We start from the raw sequence: 16,443 nt of genomic DNA on the forward strand, positions 1-16,443 counted from the left end.
GATTTCAATTTATCCAGCGGCCAATTTATCTGGCGGGAGTCTTGTATGTGACACACAGAAATTCAACAGCCTGGGCAGCCCTGACAGCTACTGGAGATACAGTAACCTTCTTTGGTGACGGAGGTGGTGACTTTCAGAGATAGAGGACCCTAAACAGTTGGCTAACAGAGGCTTGTTATGACAATGTTTTGAGAATGGCTCATTCAAAACTCTTTCTGTTGTATGTCAGAGTTTTGAGCCAGCTTAGGAGTTTGGGTCCACAGTCTCCAGCTCGCTGACTGACAGTCGCTGGAACGTCACCATGTGGTACTTGGATGTGCCAGGTGTTTAAGTGCCAAATGCTTTGCTGCCATCCAATGACGTTTCTTGGTATTGCCCCATCTCTGAAGCCTCCCACACACTGGTCAGGTGGAAATCTATCCAGTTTAATTAAAAGATAACACTCACAGCTGGAAGGACTTTGCATACCTGGCAGTGGCTTGGACTACAGCCTTGCCTCACCTGTATGCAAATACTCTGTTTTCATCCGCTTGCCAAGAGAAGCAGAGCTTTATCTGAATTCCTAAGTCACAAAAACAGCATTGTGCTCTGGCAGTTAATTTTTACCGGTTTACAATGTACTTTCCTTTGCAAAAGAGATAATGCCAGGTAACCACACAAACCTTCTCAACACAGCTGTTATTCTTTATAGCTGATCAAAGCATTGATTATTTATTTTTTTTACCCCTTTTCTTTTTTGCAGGTTGTGTCTATGCCAGACACAGATATTCCCTCATTGCTTTCATTTAAGAATGGTTCTGTTTTCTCACAAAGGCCAACCTGTTTGTGGTGAAGCTGGCAATGGTATATTTAAGTACAAGCAACATCTTGTAGGCTGAAATGACAAAAGGGCATTCCGAAAAGAAAGTGACAACAGTGGAAACAATTCCAGCTCTGAACCCACCAACCACAACAATAAAGTGGACGAGATGTTGCTGCTGGGTCTGGTGTCTTGAGAGTCAGGATCTCAGACCCACTGGGGGCCAAAACTACCCATGACTTCAGAGATGTGGGCATGCATCCCCCCCTTGGTAGCTGGTGTTTGCATGTGTGTTTACACACATGCACACAATTTGCATCATACTGTGGCACATGAAATGGAGTGGGCTATCCCTTCCCCACCACATCACCAAACTGCCAACCAAAGTTTGGAAACATACAGGCAGAATAATGTCAGCTCCATGGGATAAGTGACCTGGGTCACAGATGCAGCATGGAAGAAAGGATCGACCTTCCATCATGCCACACCCTCAAATTGGAGGGAAGGTTAAAGAATTTGAAAGATAGGAAGCTGCCCTACACCAAATCAGTGCACAGGTCCAAGTGCTAAGTATTATCCACACTGGTTAGCATCAGCTGTCCAGAGTTTCAGATAGGAGACTTTCTTAACCCTACCTGGAAATGCTGGAGATTGAACTTGTGACCTTATGTATATAAAGTATGTCCTCTACTCCTGCAGCCCTTCCACCAATGGGAAGCTGTATTTCTACCACCACCACCACCTGGACTGGTGTTTTATCACAGGGGTGTTCTGCAACACATTCTTGACATAATAATAGCATCAGTGCTGTAGTTCATAGAATCATAGAACTGTAGAGTTGGAAGGGATCCCGAGGATCATCTAGTCCAAACCTGTACAATGCAGAAATCTCAGCTACAGCATCCATGACAGATGGCTCTGCTTAAAAGCCTCCAAGGATGGAAAGTCCCCAACCTCCTGAAGGAGGCCATTCCACTGTCAAACAGCTCTTTCCATCAGAAAGTTACTCTTGATTTTTAGTCAGAACCTCTTTTATTGAATCCATTGGTTTTGAGTCCTACACTCCAGAGCAGGAAAAACAAGCCTGCTCCATTTTCCAATGTGACAGCCATTAGATATTTGAATATGTCTATCAGATCTCCTTGCAGTCTCCTCTCATCCAGGCTAAACATGCCCACCTCCCTCAACTGTTCCTCATAAGGCTTGGTTTCCAGATCTTTGATCATCATGTCAACACACCTTTGAGCTTGTCAATATCCTTCTTAAATTGTGATGCCCAGAACTGTTGACTCCTGTTAAGCTTGTGGTCCACTAAGACTCCTAGATCCTTTTTGCATGTATTACTGGCAAGCCATCTTATATTTATGCAGCCGGTTATTCCTGCCTAACTGTAGAACCTGGCATTTCTTCCTACTGAAATCCATTCTGTTTATTTGGGCCCACTTCTCCAATCCGTTAAGGCCATCCTGAATCCCAATTCTGTCTTCTGCAGCATTAGCTACCCCTCCCAGTTTGGTGTAATCTGCAAATTTGATGAGCATCCCCTCAATTCCTTCGTCCAAGTCATATATAAAGATGTTGAACAACAATGGGCCCAGGACAGAACCCCATGGCTGAACCCACTTGTCACTTTTTTCCAGGCTGATGAGGAACCATTACTGATCACTCTTTGGGTTCAGTCAGTCAACCAGCTACAAATCCACCTAACAGTTACCTTGTCCAGCCCACATTCCACAAGAATATCATAGGAGACTTTGTGAAAAGCCTTACTGAAATCAAGATAGACTACATCCGCAGCATCCCCCTGCTGTTCTGTGATGCTTGCCCAATGCTACCAGATTACTGCTGTCCAGAGAGTCTATAGTGCAACGGACTAAAATAAAGCAGAACTTTACTGGTTTTCAGCAAGAAGTTTCGGGATGTCCACTGATTGGAAATGAAGCCTTTTCTGACATTTAGATATCTGGGAACAACTGTGGCATATCAGTACAATCCATAAGTCCAAAAGAATGTCCAGGCAATTAGCTTTTCCAGGGGCAGTTCTCATGTCTGTAGCTGCATGCTATAGTTTCCAACCAGAAGCACAGGTAAGTAACCAAACTGATTTTGCTTTCAGAAAGAAGTAGAACATGCACAGAATCAACCAAGTGAGTGCACAATTGCATGATAGAATTTAAACTGCCATGCTTCCAAATTGATGTGCCAGCTCCGTGAAAATGTCCTAGATAAGAGGCCCAAAGGATTGCACCATGGAAAGCTCCAAGAAACCAATATGTCCCAACAATTTCTAAGGTTGCATCCATTCAAAACACATTTAAAGTACATGACAACAAGCCCTGGGAACTGTAGTTTGTTAAGGACATGGGAATTGCAAACTATGATTCCCAGGATTCTGTGGGGGGGGGGAGTTGTTTTTGCTGCCCCACTGGAGTACATTTCTCTGGGAGTGCAGGCTTGGAAGGTATGGACTCTGAAGGTTCCTATTCAGGGTTCTCTGCATCCAGGTCTCCCCTCCCCGATCTGCTGATCAGCTTCAGATCTGGAACTCATGGTGGTGAGTTCTGAGTCAAAGCCCAAACTGCTGCTCAGGCTGGGGGACCCAACAGACACAGGCAATATCTACAGATCTTTGGTTATGTGGCCAGCCAACCCCCAAAATTGGTTTGGCACAAATACAACTCCACCCTCTTTACTACTCAGTGAGCACTCATGATAAGTGAAAATGCTTTGATGTAAAGAACAGCACAAGCCCTTCATGGCGGCAATGCAGAATGCCAATTACATGAATCAAACCCACATTTCTCAATATTCTTTCTGGTAAATGCCCCGTGGGCAGAAATACTTGAGTTGCAAAGGCGTTTTTATTTTGTTGCATGGAAGCACTGCAATTACTTTTTGATTTGCACAGCACTTTAAATGTATTTAAAAGAGATAGTAATTAGGGATCTGTCTGTGCCAACAACATATTGGCATTCCGCAGGATCTTGGCTAAACACAGAACCAACTTTACTTGGTATCCTAAGGTGACATCTCCCAAACTGCATGTGACCCTTTCACTTCAGTGGCACTTTTGGGCTACAGGAAGGCACCACCTGCTGTGTCATATTGTGATATAATATGAACTAGGTTACCCTAAGGAAATATGCAGGGTATCTTCTATAACACGGAGCGCTTTCTGATAATTGTATTTGCACAGTAACATTATGGCAACCATTCAAAACAGAGGGGAAAATAATAACCCCATGCGGCAAAGTACAAAGCAAGTGGCAGGGAGAACTCTGGCTTCCAGAAACCTATCTCAGCAGAGCCTCAGGTCTACAAATCTAGACATATGATGTTCTTCCCTGGATATGAGGTACCTGACCTTAAAACCAGAATAAAGGTGGTAGTTAAGAGAGTGACCATAAAGAGAGCTGGACCATAAAGAAGGCTGATCGCCGTAGAATTGATGCTTTTGAATTATGGTGCTGGAGGAGACTCTTGAGAGTCCCGTGGACTGCAAGAAGATCAAACCTATCCATTCTCAAAGAAATCAGCCCTGAGTACTCACTAGAAGGACAGATCCTGAAGTTGAGGCTCCAGTACTTTGGCCACCTCATGAGAAGAGAAGAATCCCTAGAAAAGACCCTGATGTTGGGAAAGATGGAGGGCACAAGGAGAAGGGGACGACAGAGGATGAGATGGTTGGACAGTGTTCTTGAAGCTACTAACATGAGTTTGGCCAAACTGCGAGAGGCAGTGAAGGATAGGTGTGCCTGGCGTGCTCTGGTCCATGGGGTCACGAAGAGTCGGACACGACTGAACGACTGAACAACAACAACAAGAGAGTGAGGTCTGAGCCAAGATATTCCCTGGTTCAACTGAGTTGAACCAATGGGTGGAGTTAAACCACAGTATTTCCACCTTACCCTGTTCCCTGCAGTGGCACCACAAGGGCCAGACTGCAAGACCCTGGTCTGGGGCCTTGCAGTCCAGAGGACCCCCAAAGGCAGCAGTCGCCTCAACATCTTTCCTTTATTTTCTTTGTTTTGCTTTTTACATAGCAAGTACCTTGCTCCAGGCTGGGGGTCTAGAGACGTCTGTGCCTCTGGGAAAATGACAGTGGCAACCACAACTGTCTAAAATGTCAGCCTGGGCCAGCTCATCCACTTCTGTAAAAAGTGGAAGAAAGAGAAGAAGGTGTTCTGCAGATTTCTGCCACTGCCCTGGTGGAGTGAGAAGGGATGGGCCAAGGGGCAGGAAGGTGGCAAGAGGGTCCCTTTCTCTTTCTTCAAAACTTTTTACAGAGGATGTCAGGCACATTAGAGTCAGCACACTCACTGGACATCCTCAGTAAAAAGATTTGAAAAAGGGGACCAGATCCTTCCCTTCTTGCCTGGTATGCAAGAGACGGGAGAGGAAAGGAGCCCCTCTTCTATCTTTTTGAAAAAGGGAACCCTTTGTGTCCATCCCCTTATCAGGCAGTGGGGTGAAACAAATGGGTTATTTTCCTGTTGCCTGATAAGTGGGGTGTCACATAAGCGGTGCCCTCCATGCATGCCAGATTCCAGGGTATGATCTCAAGGCCCATGAGGCCACCACTTTGCGAATGCTAAGCAATTCTGGGTCTGGTCAGTTCCTCCACATTCATGCTAATTTGGGTGTGAAATGAATGTCGGAAAGATAAAATAAATTGCATCCAATGTGTGGAGAGGTGAGCGAGTTTCGTGGTGAGTCCCACTTCAAAATGTTTGAAAAACACAGGCCTAGGGCCTTCCTTCCTCCAACACCAATGTAAGCCTGAAGACTTGGATGCCAGCATTCAGGAGCCTTCTTCATGTAATCCTTATGGCATGCAAGATCCACAAACTGCCCCAGCATCAAAACAGAACAAGGAGAAAAAGGCAGCTACCATGAGCATGAGCCATCAAGTTGTCCCATTCGTGCAGAAACATGTGCTTGCACAATCAAATTTCTCCTCCTTCTCCTCCCCCAGAATAGATTGGGGGAGTGCATGGGAGGAGAGGAAGTTCAACTGCACAAGCAGAAGTCCCTGCTCAAACAGGATGACTCTGCAGGATATAAGCATAAAGATTTATTTTTGTGCCGAGAGTTTCAGCAGATTAAAAGCCTTTGCAGATTTATTGTCACATAAGCTTCCATGGACTGAACTCCACTTCATCAGATGCAGGAAGTATTATCTTTGCTTGGCTATATATACATCGTGGCTACAGCAGAGTGTGAGAGAGAGAGGCTGCAGGGGGGGGGTACTAAATGGCAATGAAGGGGTGGATAAGTATGTGAGTCTGGTGACTTCTGTTTCAGTGTATCTGAAGAAGTGTGCATGCACACGAAAGCTCATACCAAGAACTAACTTAGTTGGTCTCTAAGGTGCTACTGGAAGGAATTTTTTATTTTATTTTGTTTTGACCAACATGGCTACCTACCTGTAACTGGACCTATGTTGGGTTAGGGAATAAACGAGTAAGTCTCTTTCCAGTCTGTGTTATCTTTGGATGTATTCAGTCATTATCTGTTCCATCCCTTTTTCTAAAATTGCAGAAAATTCGCATTTTTATTATACTCACTTCCCCTAAACTTGACCACTAATATGCATTCTTGTATAACTTCCTCCTCAACCATGCATTTCCCTTAAACGTTTCTTTGAGCTGAGAACTACATGACACAATCTGAAGAACAACTGTATTCCAGTCCGCATAATAGATCAGGATGTTTGAATTAGTTGGTTCGCTCTGAATGGCAGATTCAACCTTCCATATTTAGCAATGAGGTAGGAATTGTATTCAGTAACTATTGATACAGAAATGAGTCTGATAAAATATTCAGGCTTTCTCCAGCCAAGCTACTGGTAAGTACATTTGCCTGGCATCGAATTGCCCAAACCTCAGTAGTTGTAGTTGAGAATGTCTCGTAGATAAAGCTGTGCCCTACAGAGCAGCCATCGTGCTTGAAATACACTGAATAGGGACAGTGACAATTGCATAAATAAAAACAAAATCGAAAATTCTTTCTAGTAGCACCTTAGAGACCAACTGAGTTTGTTCCTGGTATGAGCTTTCGTGTGCATGCACACTTCTTCAGATGATTGCATAAATTGCATAAATGACAGACAAACAGAAGCATTTATGGAAACAAAAAGGATTTCCACCAGTAGTCTTTGTATTAGAGGTGAGCCTATCAATGAAGTAATAATAATGTGGGGGGGCATTGTGTGTGCATTTTAAATATCTGTTCTGTTTTCTTGCAGGCAGTCCTCAAATATCATTTTGCTGACCCTGGTCAAATGCATAACAGGATCTGAACTAATAAGGGTAGTATTCAATTGTCGGCTGGGATGGCTCAGTCGGTAGAGCATGAGATTCTTAATCGCAAGGTCATGGGTTCGGAGCCCCACATTGGGCAAAAGATTCCTGCATTGCAGGGGGTTGGACTAGATGACCATTGTGGTCCCTTCCAACAGTTCTACGATTCTACGAGTTAGGTCCATTAATTTCAGTGGGTCTACTAGGAGTAGGAGGAGGCAGAATCTGGGAACCAGGCCCAAAATAAAACGAGACTTGTACTGGAGAATATCCTCTATATGATACATCATGCCCAGAATAATTCCAGTTCTATCCCCCCCCCCCCATTTGAGCAAGTTTATGGCCATACCAAAAAAAAAAAAAAAAAATTATCAACATTTATGGTATTGTTCTATTCAACTCTGCTGTAACCGACACAGCTGGAAGGATGAACGTCCTTCACAGCAAAGTTACAGAATCCAAAACCTGCCTGATATGAACTGGGTTAACAGCACACTTGGGCAACAGGTGTTGTTGCTGCCCCCGCAAGCTGGGGTAGTGGATTAGCCAACCCCCATCAGGCCAGGAGGGTCTGTAGCCCAAAATCTAAAGAACAAAGCAGGTGCTCTCCTTGTCGATCCAGCCAGCGGCCCGATTGAATTACGTTTCGAAAGAATGGCTTTGCCTCTTTCATGAAATTCAATTACGAAAAGAGAGAGGTGGCACCTTCTGTGATGTGATGGAGTCGAAAGGACAATCTGCTCTTCTTGTGGCCTCCTTCTGTTGGCTACTTTGATCTGAGTTTTATTGTTTGGGTTTAACACCTTCACCTTTAATTCCAAACAGAGAAGGTCTTTAGAGCCGTTTTTCTATAGCAAGGATTGTTCGGGCCTTTTTAATAGGAACCCTCAATTATCCAGGAAGCCAGAAACTAAATACACATAGGTTTGGTGAAATATAAGATTATTCTCACCAGTATTAAAACAGGTAGGAGAGGCCACATTAAAGACTCGGGTTTTACTTTCTAAGACCATTGCTTAATAAAAAGCGCACTGGCAACAGCTCAGCGGCACATTAGGGCTGGAACCGGTTCAACCCAAAATGCAGAAAGGAGATGTAACTGAGTACAATAATACAGGTTAGACAGGCTCTCCTGCTCACCTCAATGAGATCTTTATTGTAAAGAGCTACCACCATATTGACATGACCCAAGGCCGTGGCAGTTCAACACTATAGTGTTACAGATTTGCATCACAAATCTCCGTGGAACAAAACCACACTCCTCTGCTGGATAGAAATGCAACCCAAGCTGCCAGGACCCAATCCTGCACTACAGTTCTCACGTACATTTCGGGACCAGAAAGGGAACGGCCATCGAGCCAAGCTTCCACGCTGACAAAGGGAAAAAAAGAGGGGGCAATTCCACTTGTTCATTCTTTCACTAGGCAAAATATGTCTCTTTTAGGAATTCAACTTGTCTGTCTTCTAGAGTGTAACAATTTAACACATTTTCTTTCTTATTCCAACTTTCAGCTGACGCTAGCCTCTTGAGGTTTCACAAGTAAGATTGTTGCCATCCCCATATGTTTTCTAGCCATTTCTGTTTTAGCTGTAAGCCGCCATGAGTCCCTGTCAGGGGAAAAGGCAGGATATACAGTATGTTCTGGCGTATAAGACTACTTTTTAACCCAGGAAAATCTTCTCAAAAGTCGGGGGTCATCTTATACGCCGGGTGGAAAAATCTGCGGTCGAGTATATCTCAAACTCTATATTTTAAGTGGAAAAGTTGGGGGTCGTCTTATACGCCCAGTCGTCTTATACGCCGGAATATACGGTAAATAATATTTAAATAAATAAGTAACATTCCTAGGTTCCTTACTTTGGCCATACCTGATTGCTGGTTCACTAGTTTCCTATTTTCTAGTAGTTGGGAGTCCAAGATGATGAAAGAGAAAATTGAAATTGAATTGTGATTAACAGGTCTACTTTTGCAGAATTATAGATATCTGTCTTGCAGTCAATTTCAGATGTGGCGTCATCTTGGGAAATGCATGGATGCCTGTATGACTGCTATGAATTGGGATCTTTGGTATAGTAAGAAAAACAGAAAATGCAGAAACACTACTCACGACTGGCATGTCAGCCTGCCATACACACAGGTTGGAGATGTCATCTTTTGCACTAGATTCTATTCCCATGGTTGAACTTGTTCTTTTCTACCAGATGACAATGGGTTAGACAGTGAAAAGAGCAATGTTGGTACAAGATGATACCTATGCGCATTTACTTTGGAGCCAGCATAACTGAGCTTAATCGCCCTTGTTTCTGAGTAGATGAGAAGCCAAATAAAATAAAATAAAATCTTTATTACGGTCATAGACCAGCATAAGTAGATGGGGAGATTATAGTAAAAACTGAGAATGATTTTCAAGGCTTTTTCTACAGGGCATGAGGATGGATCATGTTGAATAAACAAGGTGAGAAGTGTCTACACTGGAGGGGCTCACAACATTAACACCCCAGAAGGCCTTGTTTCTCCCATAGCCACAGCCTTGGATTCAAACAGAAATCAAACATCTCTTTTTTTCTCTCTCCAGATTGTTGCTCTTCTTCATTCTTTTCAATGTGTCTACTTTGTGACTACGACTTATAACACCTGCATGCAGATTGCATACAAAACTATAAAACCATCTTGTTTCCTTCGGTAGCAATATTGTGCCCATTACAACGAAGGAGACATACTTTCAAGTATACATAGCTGACAAAGGCAGGGGGTTCTCTCTGAAAACGACATTTTGTTTTGTTATCTGCAAATCTAACATTAACATGAATCTTTTCAAGGCCTTGAACTGTCATTTCTTGTACCGTTCATCAGTTCCTTCCCAGTAAAAGTAACACAACACTCATCCTCGTTGGACTCTGTTGTGTTGAGTAGTTTTCTGTGCATTAGATATACAGTAAATAATTGCACTGGTCTGACATTATCAAAGTCAATCCTCCATGAGAGCCCATGTGATGTAGTGGATAGAGTCTCAGACTAGGACACAGGAAGCTGCCTTATACCAAGTCAGCGTATTGGTCCATCTAGCTCAGTACTGTCTGTACTGATTGGCTATGGCTCTCCAGGGTTTCAGGTAGCATGCATTTTCAGCTCTGACTAGAGGCATTGAACCTGGGATCTTTCAGATGCAAAGCAGGAGCTCAACCAGTGAGCTATGCCCTTCACCAAACTGGGAAGGCCTTGCTTCCATTCCCTGATCAGCGATAAAACTCACTGAGTGACTCTCTCTCAGCCTGATTTACCTCAAAGGATGTTTTAAGGATATAGTTGATTTGGCAAGCAGGAGCAGAGATGGCACCCTGAATTCCATGGAGGAGGCATGGGATAAAAACTGGATGAACAAATATTACTGTCAGTTGCTCGCTTGTGTAATCTGACTCATAAGGCAGGAAGTTAAGCAAAAATATGGCAACACCAACTGAGCTAAACAACGCACAAATAAGAGGTTGGCAGTAACACCTCAGATAAAACAGCCCCACAAAATCTAGGTGCTCAAAATGTTCAGAAAACCAGAGGACAGCTTAAGATTTCGGACACCCCAATTTCAAACAAGCAGACACACAAAACAAATGGGAGGATTCCAGTTGTTTCAAAAATATTTTACTATATTAACAAGTAATTACATTCAAATTCTTGTGCTATCAGTAATGGACTTGCATTGATACACTTAATTTTATTGCATTTTTTAAAATCACAAAATACACAATTCTAGTGGTTTTTCTATAAAAGATCCCAGAGAATGAGTAAAAGTTATGTTGCACTGATATATTGGGCACAATGTACTGGTCAAATGGCACTATTTTTAATTTTTTAAAAAAATGAAAGTTGCATAAGAGGAACTTTTTGGGAGCCCCAACTGGTGTTAAGAGTATAGAAAAATGCTCATTTTACTTGTAATTTGAAAAGGCGAAAAATTACAGAGACATACTGTTCACAGCTAATAAAATTGAAAGTTAAGACATGCCCTAGCCATTATTAGATGGAGGAACATAAAAAAAACAGTCCCAAAGTTCCCATGAGTTTATTATAAATGAAGAACCAGGTACATAAATCTGGCATGTCACAAAGAAAGCTATGGTATGTTCATTATTCCCTATGTGCTAGCCTTGTACACACAGGCATATTTTTATTTATTTTTGTATGAGGGGAGCATTCAGACCTGCAATCCTTTATGTGCCGTCTGAAGAGGTGCAGTGCTGGAAGCAGTGCCAGATTTACATATAAGCTAAACAAGCTATAGCTTAGGGCCCCACTCTCTTGGGGGCGCCCCAAAAATGTAAAGGGAAAATAAACTGGATGTACTGGATCAAAAACTTTGATAAAATACATTTGTTATGTGCAAATTGCTTTAGATACCGTACCTATTAGGTCCATAAATTACCAAATAGCTTATATTCAAAACAAAAAACAGTGACAATTTATTGTTGAGAAAGGACAGCTGGACATATAAGGGCCCCATTATCTTCAGTAGCTTAGGGCCTCATCAAACCTAAATCCAGCCCTGGCTGGAAGTATTCTACCATGTGACTGTACTGAACATGTATGTTGCCCTGAAAGAGCTGGAATAATGGAGGGCTGGAATAATGGAGCATACATGTGAAATTGCTACAAAGTGATCACTACTCATTGCTTCTTTTTACAATTCAATTTATCTTTGCTCGTCAACTGCAAAGATTGGAACTGTTTTCCTGAGGAATGAACGTGGCGTGCCAGTTTCCCTAATTTGTGCGGCAGGTTACTCAATACATTCTGATGTCCTTGTTTGATTTTCTGTACAATTTCTCCCGCTCCCCCCCCCCCAGGTTGTCCTTTGGGGGACAAATGGCACCTCTCAGGAGTCTGGCACGGGACCTCCAAGTTACTAAACCCTCAAAACTATGCACAGCATGTCTAAAGAGGAAAAGGGATCCCAGCAGACAGTTTAAAGAAATTAAAAATTCAGGGTTGCAATGGCCAAGAGGTTACTTGGTTTAAAACTGCTTACGGACCTAGAATCTACTGTACTTGCTAAGACTGTAGATGAAGTTCACAAGGAGACTGGGGGAAAAGGGGGGAAGAGGATGCCTTATGATGAAAATAACAGAAAGGGGCTATTTAATAGCTCTTGCTGACTAAATGAATCACAGGAATGGATATCAGAAGCGATGTGTCACAACACAGATCTCCTAACCAAGGCAGGGATAGTCTCCATAACATCTGCTGTCTGTGTAATGAGCTACTTTTACTTCCAAAACTGTATTTTTAGGACTCTTTCAAGGACTCGCATCCCAAGGTATTGCACACATGCTGTGATGGAACCACAGCTCGTTCCTGCACAAGAGAATTTTGTCTAAATGCCCAAGACAAATATTTAGACTACTACTACTACTACAATGAAAAGCACTGAGATTTTCCTACTGTAATTCTATTTTTTGTTTTTAAAAATTTGATGGCACAACAGCCTCGAATTCTCATTTTACTAATATAAAATGGATGTTGGTTTCACCTTTGTCTAATGGGATTCAACAGCAACGCAATAGTCCAAATACCAAAGGCTATCTAGAAGTTTTATTTCACACTGCCAATAACTTCAGAGTCTAAACGTGAAACATGGTTTTAAGCACCGGTCTTCATAAGCATGGCAATGTATGGAAGCATGGCAACCTCAAGATCCCATATGCAACTTTCGAGCAAAAAACAAACCCCTGAGAGACAAAAGATGATAATGGTAATAGCCAGAACTCTGGCAGCGTAGTACAATCAGGAATGAAACATGCGCTCAGCAGTGTAACAATTTTATGAATGTGTAGAAGCAAAACTCCTTAGAGCAAAGGAGTGCTCCCTCTCATCTTCTACTTCCCATGTAAAAACCATAGTGCAGTGTTTTTCAACCTTTTTTGGGCAAAGGCACACTTGTTTCATGAAAAAAATCACAAGGCACACCACCATTAGAAAATGTTAAAAAAATTAACTCTGTGCCTATATTGACTAATATAAAGTAATTCTCTTGAATTTTTCAATTTTTCCCACGGCACACCAGGCAACATCTCGCGGCACACTAGTGTGCCACGGAACAGTGGTTGAAAAACACTGCCATAGTGGTCCTAATCCAGATGCAGTCATGTTCCACAAGGCATTTTGCATGATCAGATAGTGGCCTAAGATAGCGAATGAGGCTGTGCGTTCTCCTCCACGCTGCAAGAAAGAGGTGGCTCCTCACAGAAATCTGATGAGCGTCAAATCTGCCCACAGGTTTCCCAAACCAAGACATGGCATATGTGCACAGAAGTCTGCTTCAATATCCCTTATTGCAACAAGGCATATAAATACATATATATCTGCATATCGACAACATCAAGGAGGCACAATCCATCAAGCTCAGCTATTGTGAAACTGCCAATCCATTTAATAAGGCATGTGTGGGAATTTAAAACAGGGAGAGCAGGCCTGCGGTTCTCAAACCCCTTCAGTGTAAACCCAGAAACAGGCACAAATGAGTGCAATTGCTATGAAGATGCTGTACTGGCACTGCATTATTCTTCATTCTAAGCTAGGCTGCATATACACTTTACCATTAAAGCGCATTCAAAGTATTTTTCTCTCAAAGAATTCTGGGCGCTATAGTTCATTAATCGATTATAGGAATTGCAGTTCTCGAAGGGGTAAACTACAGCACCTAGAATTTTGGAGAAGACTGTTTTTTGATGTGCATATACACAGCCATAGATTTGCCACTTTGGAGCAGTTGAGATCGGAAAAGAATTCCCAGGATAATGGCATCTTGTTTCAATCCTCACGCTTTTGCATTAAATATTTTACTTTTTAAAAAGAAAAAAAAAAGATGCTATTTTCCAAGAACTTTCCCCGTTATCAAGGCATTGTCTGTGGCACATCACACACAAAAATAACAGAAAAAGGTAAGTCCACCTACAGAGTTTATGTTTTCAAATGCTAGCAACAAGCCAACGTAGTAGTTCTATACATCTTCCACAGTTTCCATTCTAAAGTGCAGTGTCATTAATGCATTTCCCTTCTTTAAAAGACTTAATTGCTCTGTCACATTATTTCCCAGATTTTTAAAGTCCCGTATTTTTAATGTGACAGTGCCATGAGCTTATAAAAGTCAACTTAAAATAAAGTCAAATTAGGATTTTTTAAAAAAAATGTTTTAAATGAACCATTTAAAACGAACCTTTAAAGACCATGTACTACAGGCACCATTCAAAAATAAAATCAAAAGATATGGAGTACTTCTTTCAGAAAGATTCCCGATATCTTTCCTTCTGCTTATAAAACCTGCATGCAGGCATGACTAGGACAAACTGCTGCTTCCACCTGTGTCATCTACATAGATGCATATGTGGGTGCTGGTGAAGTTTTTCAATCAGCTCTTCCTCTGTAGGTTCTTCCAAAACATCCCTAGAAGGACAAAACAGGAGCCATCAGAAGTCAACAGAGCTAATGTCTCAGCGCAGATTTGCACACCTTTATGTACTCTAGATGCAACTTGAAAATTAATAACATGTGTGGTGGCACACACTTTCTAAGTTGGTCTTCAAGGTACAGTTCACCCACAAAATGTTTTACGGTTATCCCATATGACCTTGCAGAGAATATAAAAGAATCCAACATCAAAAGGGGATTCGCTCTCTTTCAATCAGGGAAAATAATACATCTTTCTAAAATCTGGTACCACACTGTGTCTATAAGGCACATATTCTGATCTTCCAACAGAGTTAAAGAAACAATCACTCGTGCAACACAAATTTTGCAGCCCTTGGGGGGCAATTCTAGTGTAAACAGCCATTCAACTAGCAGGGGTCAGCAAACTTATTCAGCAGGGGGCCGGTGCACTGTCCCTCAGACCTTGTAGGGGGCCGGACTATTTTTTGGGCAGGGAAATGAACAAATTCCTATGCCCCACAATAACCCAGAGATGCATTTAAATAAAAGCACACATTCTACTCATGTAAAAACACGCTGATTCCCGGACCATCTGCGGGCCGGATTTAGAAGGCAATTGGGCCAGATCCAGCCCCCAGGCCTTAGTTTGCCTACCCATGAATTAATCCCTAAAATGTGTTGTTTTAAATCAGGAAATAAGATTAAGAAATCCATACTCACCGGAACATGAGTTCCATTGTCATCTGGTATTCAACTTCTGAGAGAGATGGCCGATGGCAGAGACGGTCCCATTTATGGATAAAATTCTGCCAGTCAAGAGAAAGAATGGGAAGAGGGCTATTTCAGGTGGTCTTTCTGAGAGGTGCTCACCTCCACACCCACCAGGCAAGCATGAGTCTACTCATGGAAGCAACCATTCACAGAGGCCTCAGCTGCAGGCCCATAAAAGTGAGGTGCACCAGGAGCAGTGGAAATTTGCTCTCCCGGATTTCATGGAAGTTGGTGGTGAAACTTCCATGACTTGCCTGCCCCTAATCACCACAGCAGCCTTTCTGTGCTTAGTAAAAGACAGGCAATTTGAACCAGCTCTAAGTCCCAGGATGTAAGGTGGCCCAGGCAAGGACAAGGCTTCTGAAATCAGTCTAAATATTGTTTGGGAGAGATACTGTAGGGCTAGACAGATGTGTCTAAATGGCTATCAGCAAAACAAAACAAAAAAAGACTTTTTCATTGTGTGTGGGTGTCAAGTCATTTAAGGCTTTGTACACTGGTTCTGACACTTCAGGCTGATAGTTCATGTGCAGGCAATGCAGTTCCCTGAGGAAAGGGGTGGTATATCTCTTGCCACATTGTACAGCAAGTGGGCAGCAGTGTTCTGCACTAATTGCAGCTCTGGGCCATCTTCAATAGTAGTCCCATGTAGAAGGAATGGCAGTAATCCATCCAGGAACATGGGTCACTGAGGCCCACTGTGAGGCCTCTTGGTCTAGGAATAACCACAGCCAGTGAAACAGCTGTATCTGGGTATATGTGACATTCCTTGCCTCCAACAACTGCTTAGAATTGAGGAGTAGCCCCAAGCAACATATCTGCTTTCTCAGGTGATTTGCCACCCTGTCCAGAACAAGCTGACAGCCCTGTGCCTGAACCTGGGCCCTAAGGACCAACAGGGCCTCCTTCTTGTCAGACTCCAGTTTCAGTTTACTGACCCTCACCCAGCCCGTTGCTGCCTTTGGACACCGGTTCAGCAACTGAACAGCCCTTTCTGATTCAGGTGGAATGGAGAGAAAGAGCTGGGCGTCATCCGCATACTGACAACATTATGTTCCAAATACTGCCTGTACGACAGCATAGCTTGCCTATTCCATTTATCCATCAGAGGGTTTGCTACTTCAAGAAGAACAAAAAATGAATTCTCT

General features: G+C 42.7%; 1 protein-coding gene across 1 annotated transcript in view; it reads right to left on the reverse strand.

Annotated features, from left to right (window-relative positions):
• Positions 1-14,028: 14,028 nt before the first annotated feature.
• The window catches only part of TPCN2 (two pore segment channel 2), a 30,620-nt gene continuing 28,205 nt past the window's right edge, over positions 14,029-16,443 (reverse strand). Inside the window, exons 24-25 of the mRNA XM_033157117.1 lie at positions 15,245-15,330; positions 14,029-14,539 (exon numbers count right to left, since the gene is read on the reverse strand). Of these exons, the coding sequence (XP_033013008.1) occupies positions 14,461-14,539; positions 15,245-15,330 (165 nt within the window). The 3' untranslated portion in view covers positions 14,029-14,460. The remainder of the gene's footprint in view (positions 14,540-15,244; positions 15,331-16,443) is intronic.

The sequence above is a fragment of the Lacerta agilis genome, chromosome 1 (genome assembly GCF_009819535.1).
Source record: "Lacerta agilis isolate rLacAgi1 chromosome 1, rLacAgi1.pri, whole genome shotgun sequence".
Lineage (NCBI taxonomy): Eukaryota > Metazoa > Chordata > Lepidosauria > Squamata > Lacertidae > Lacerta > Lacerta agilis.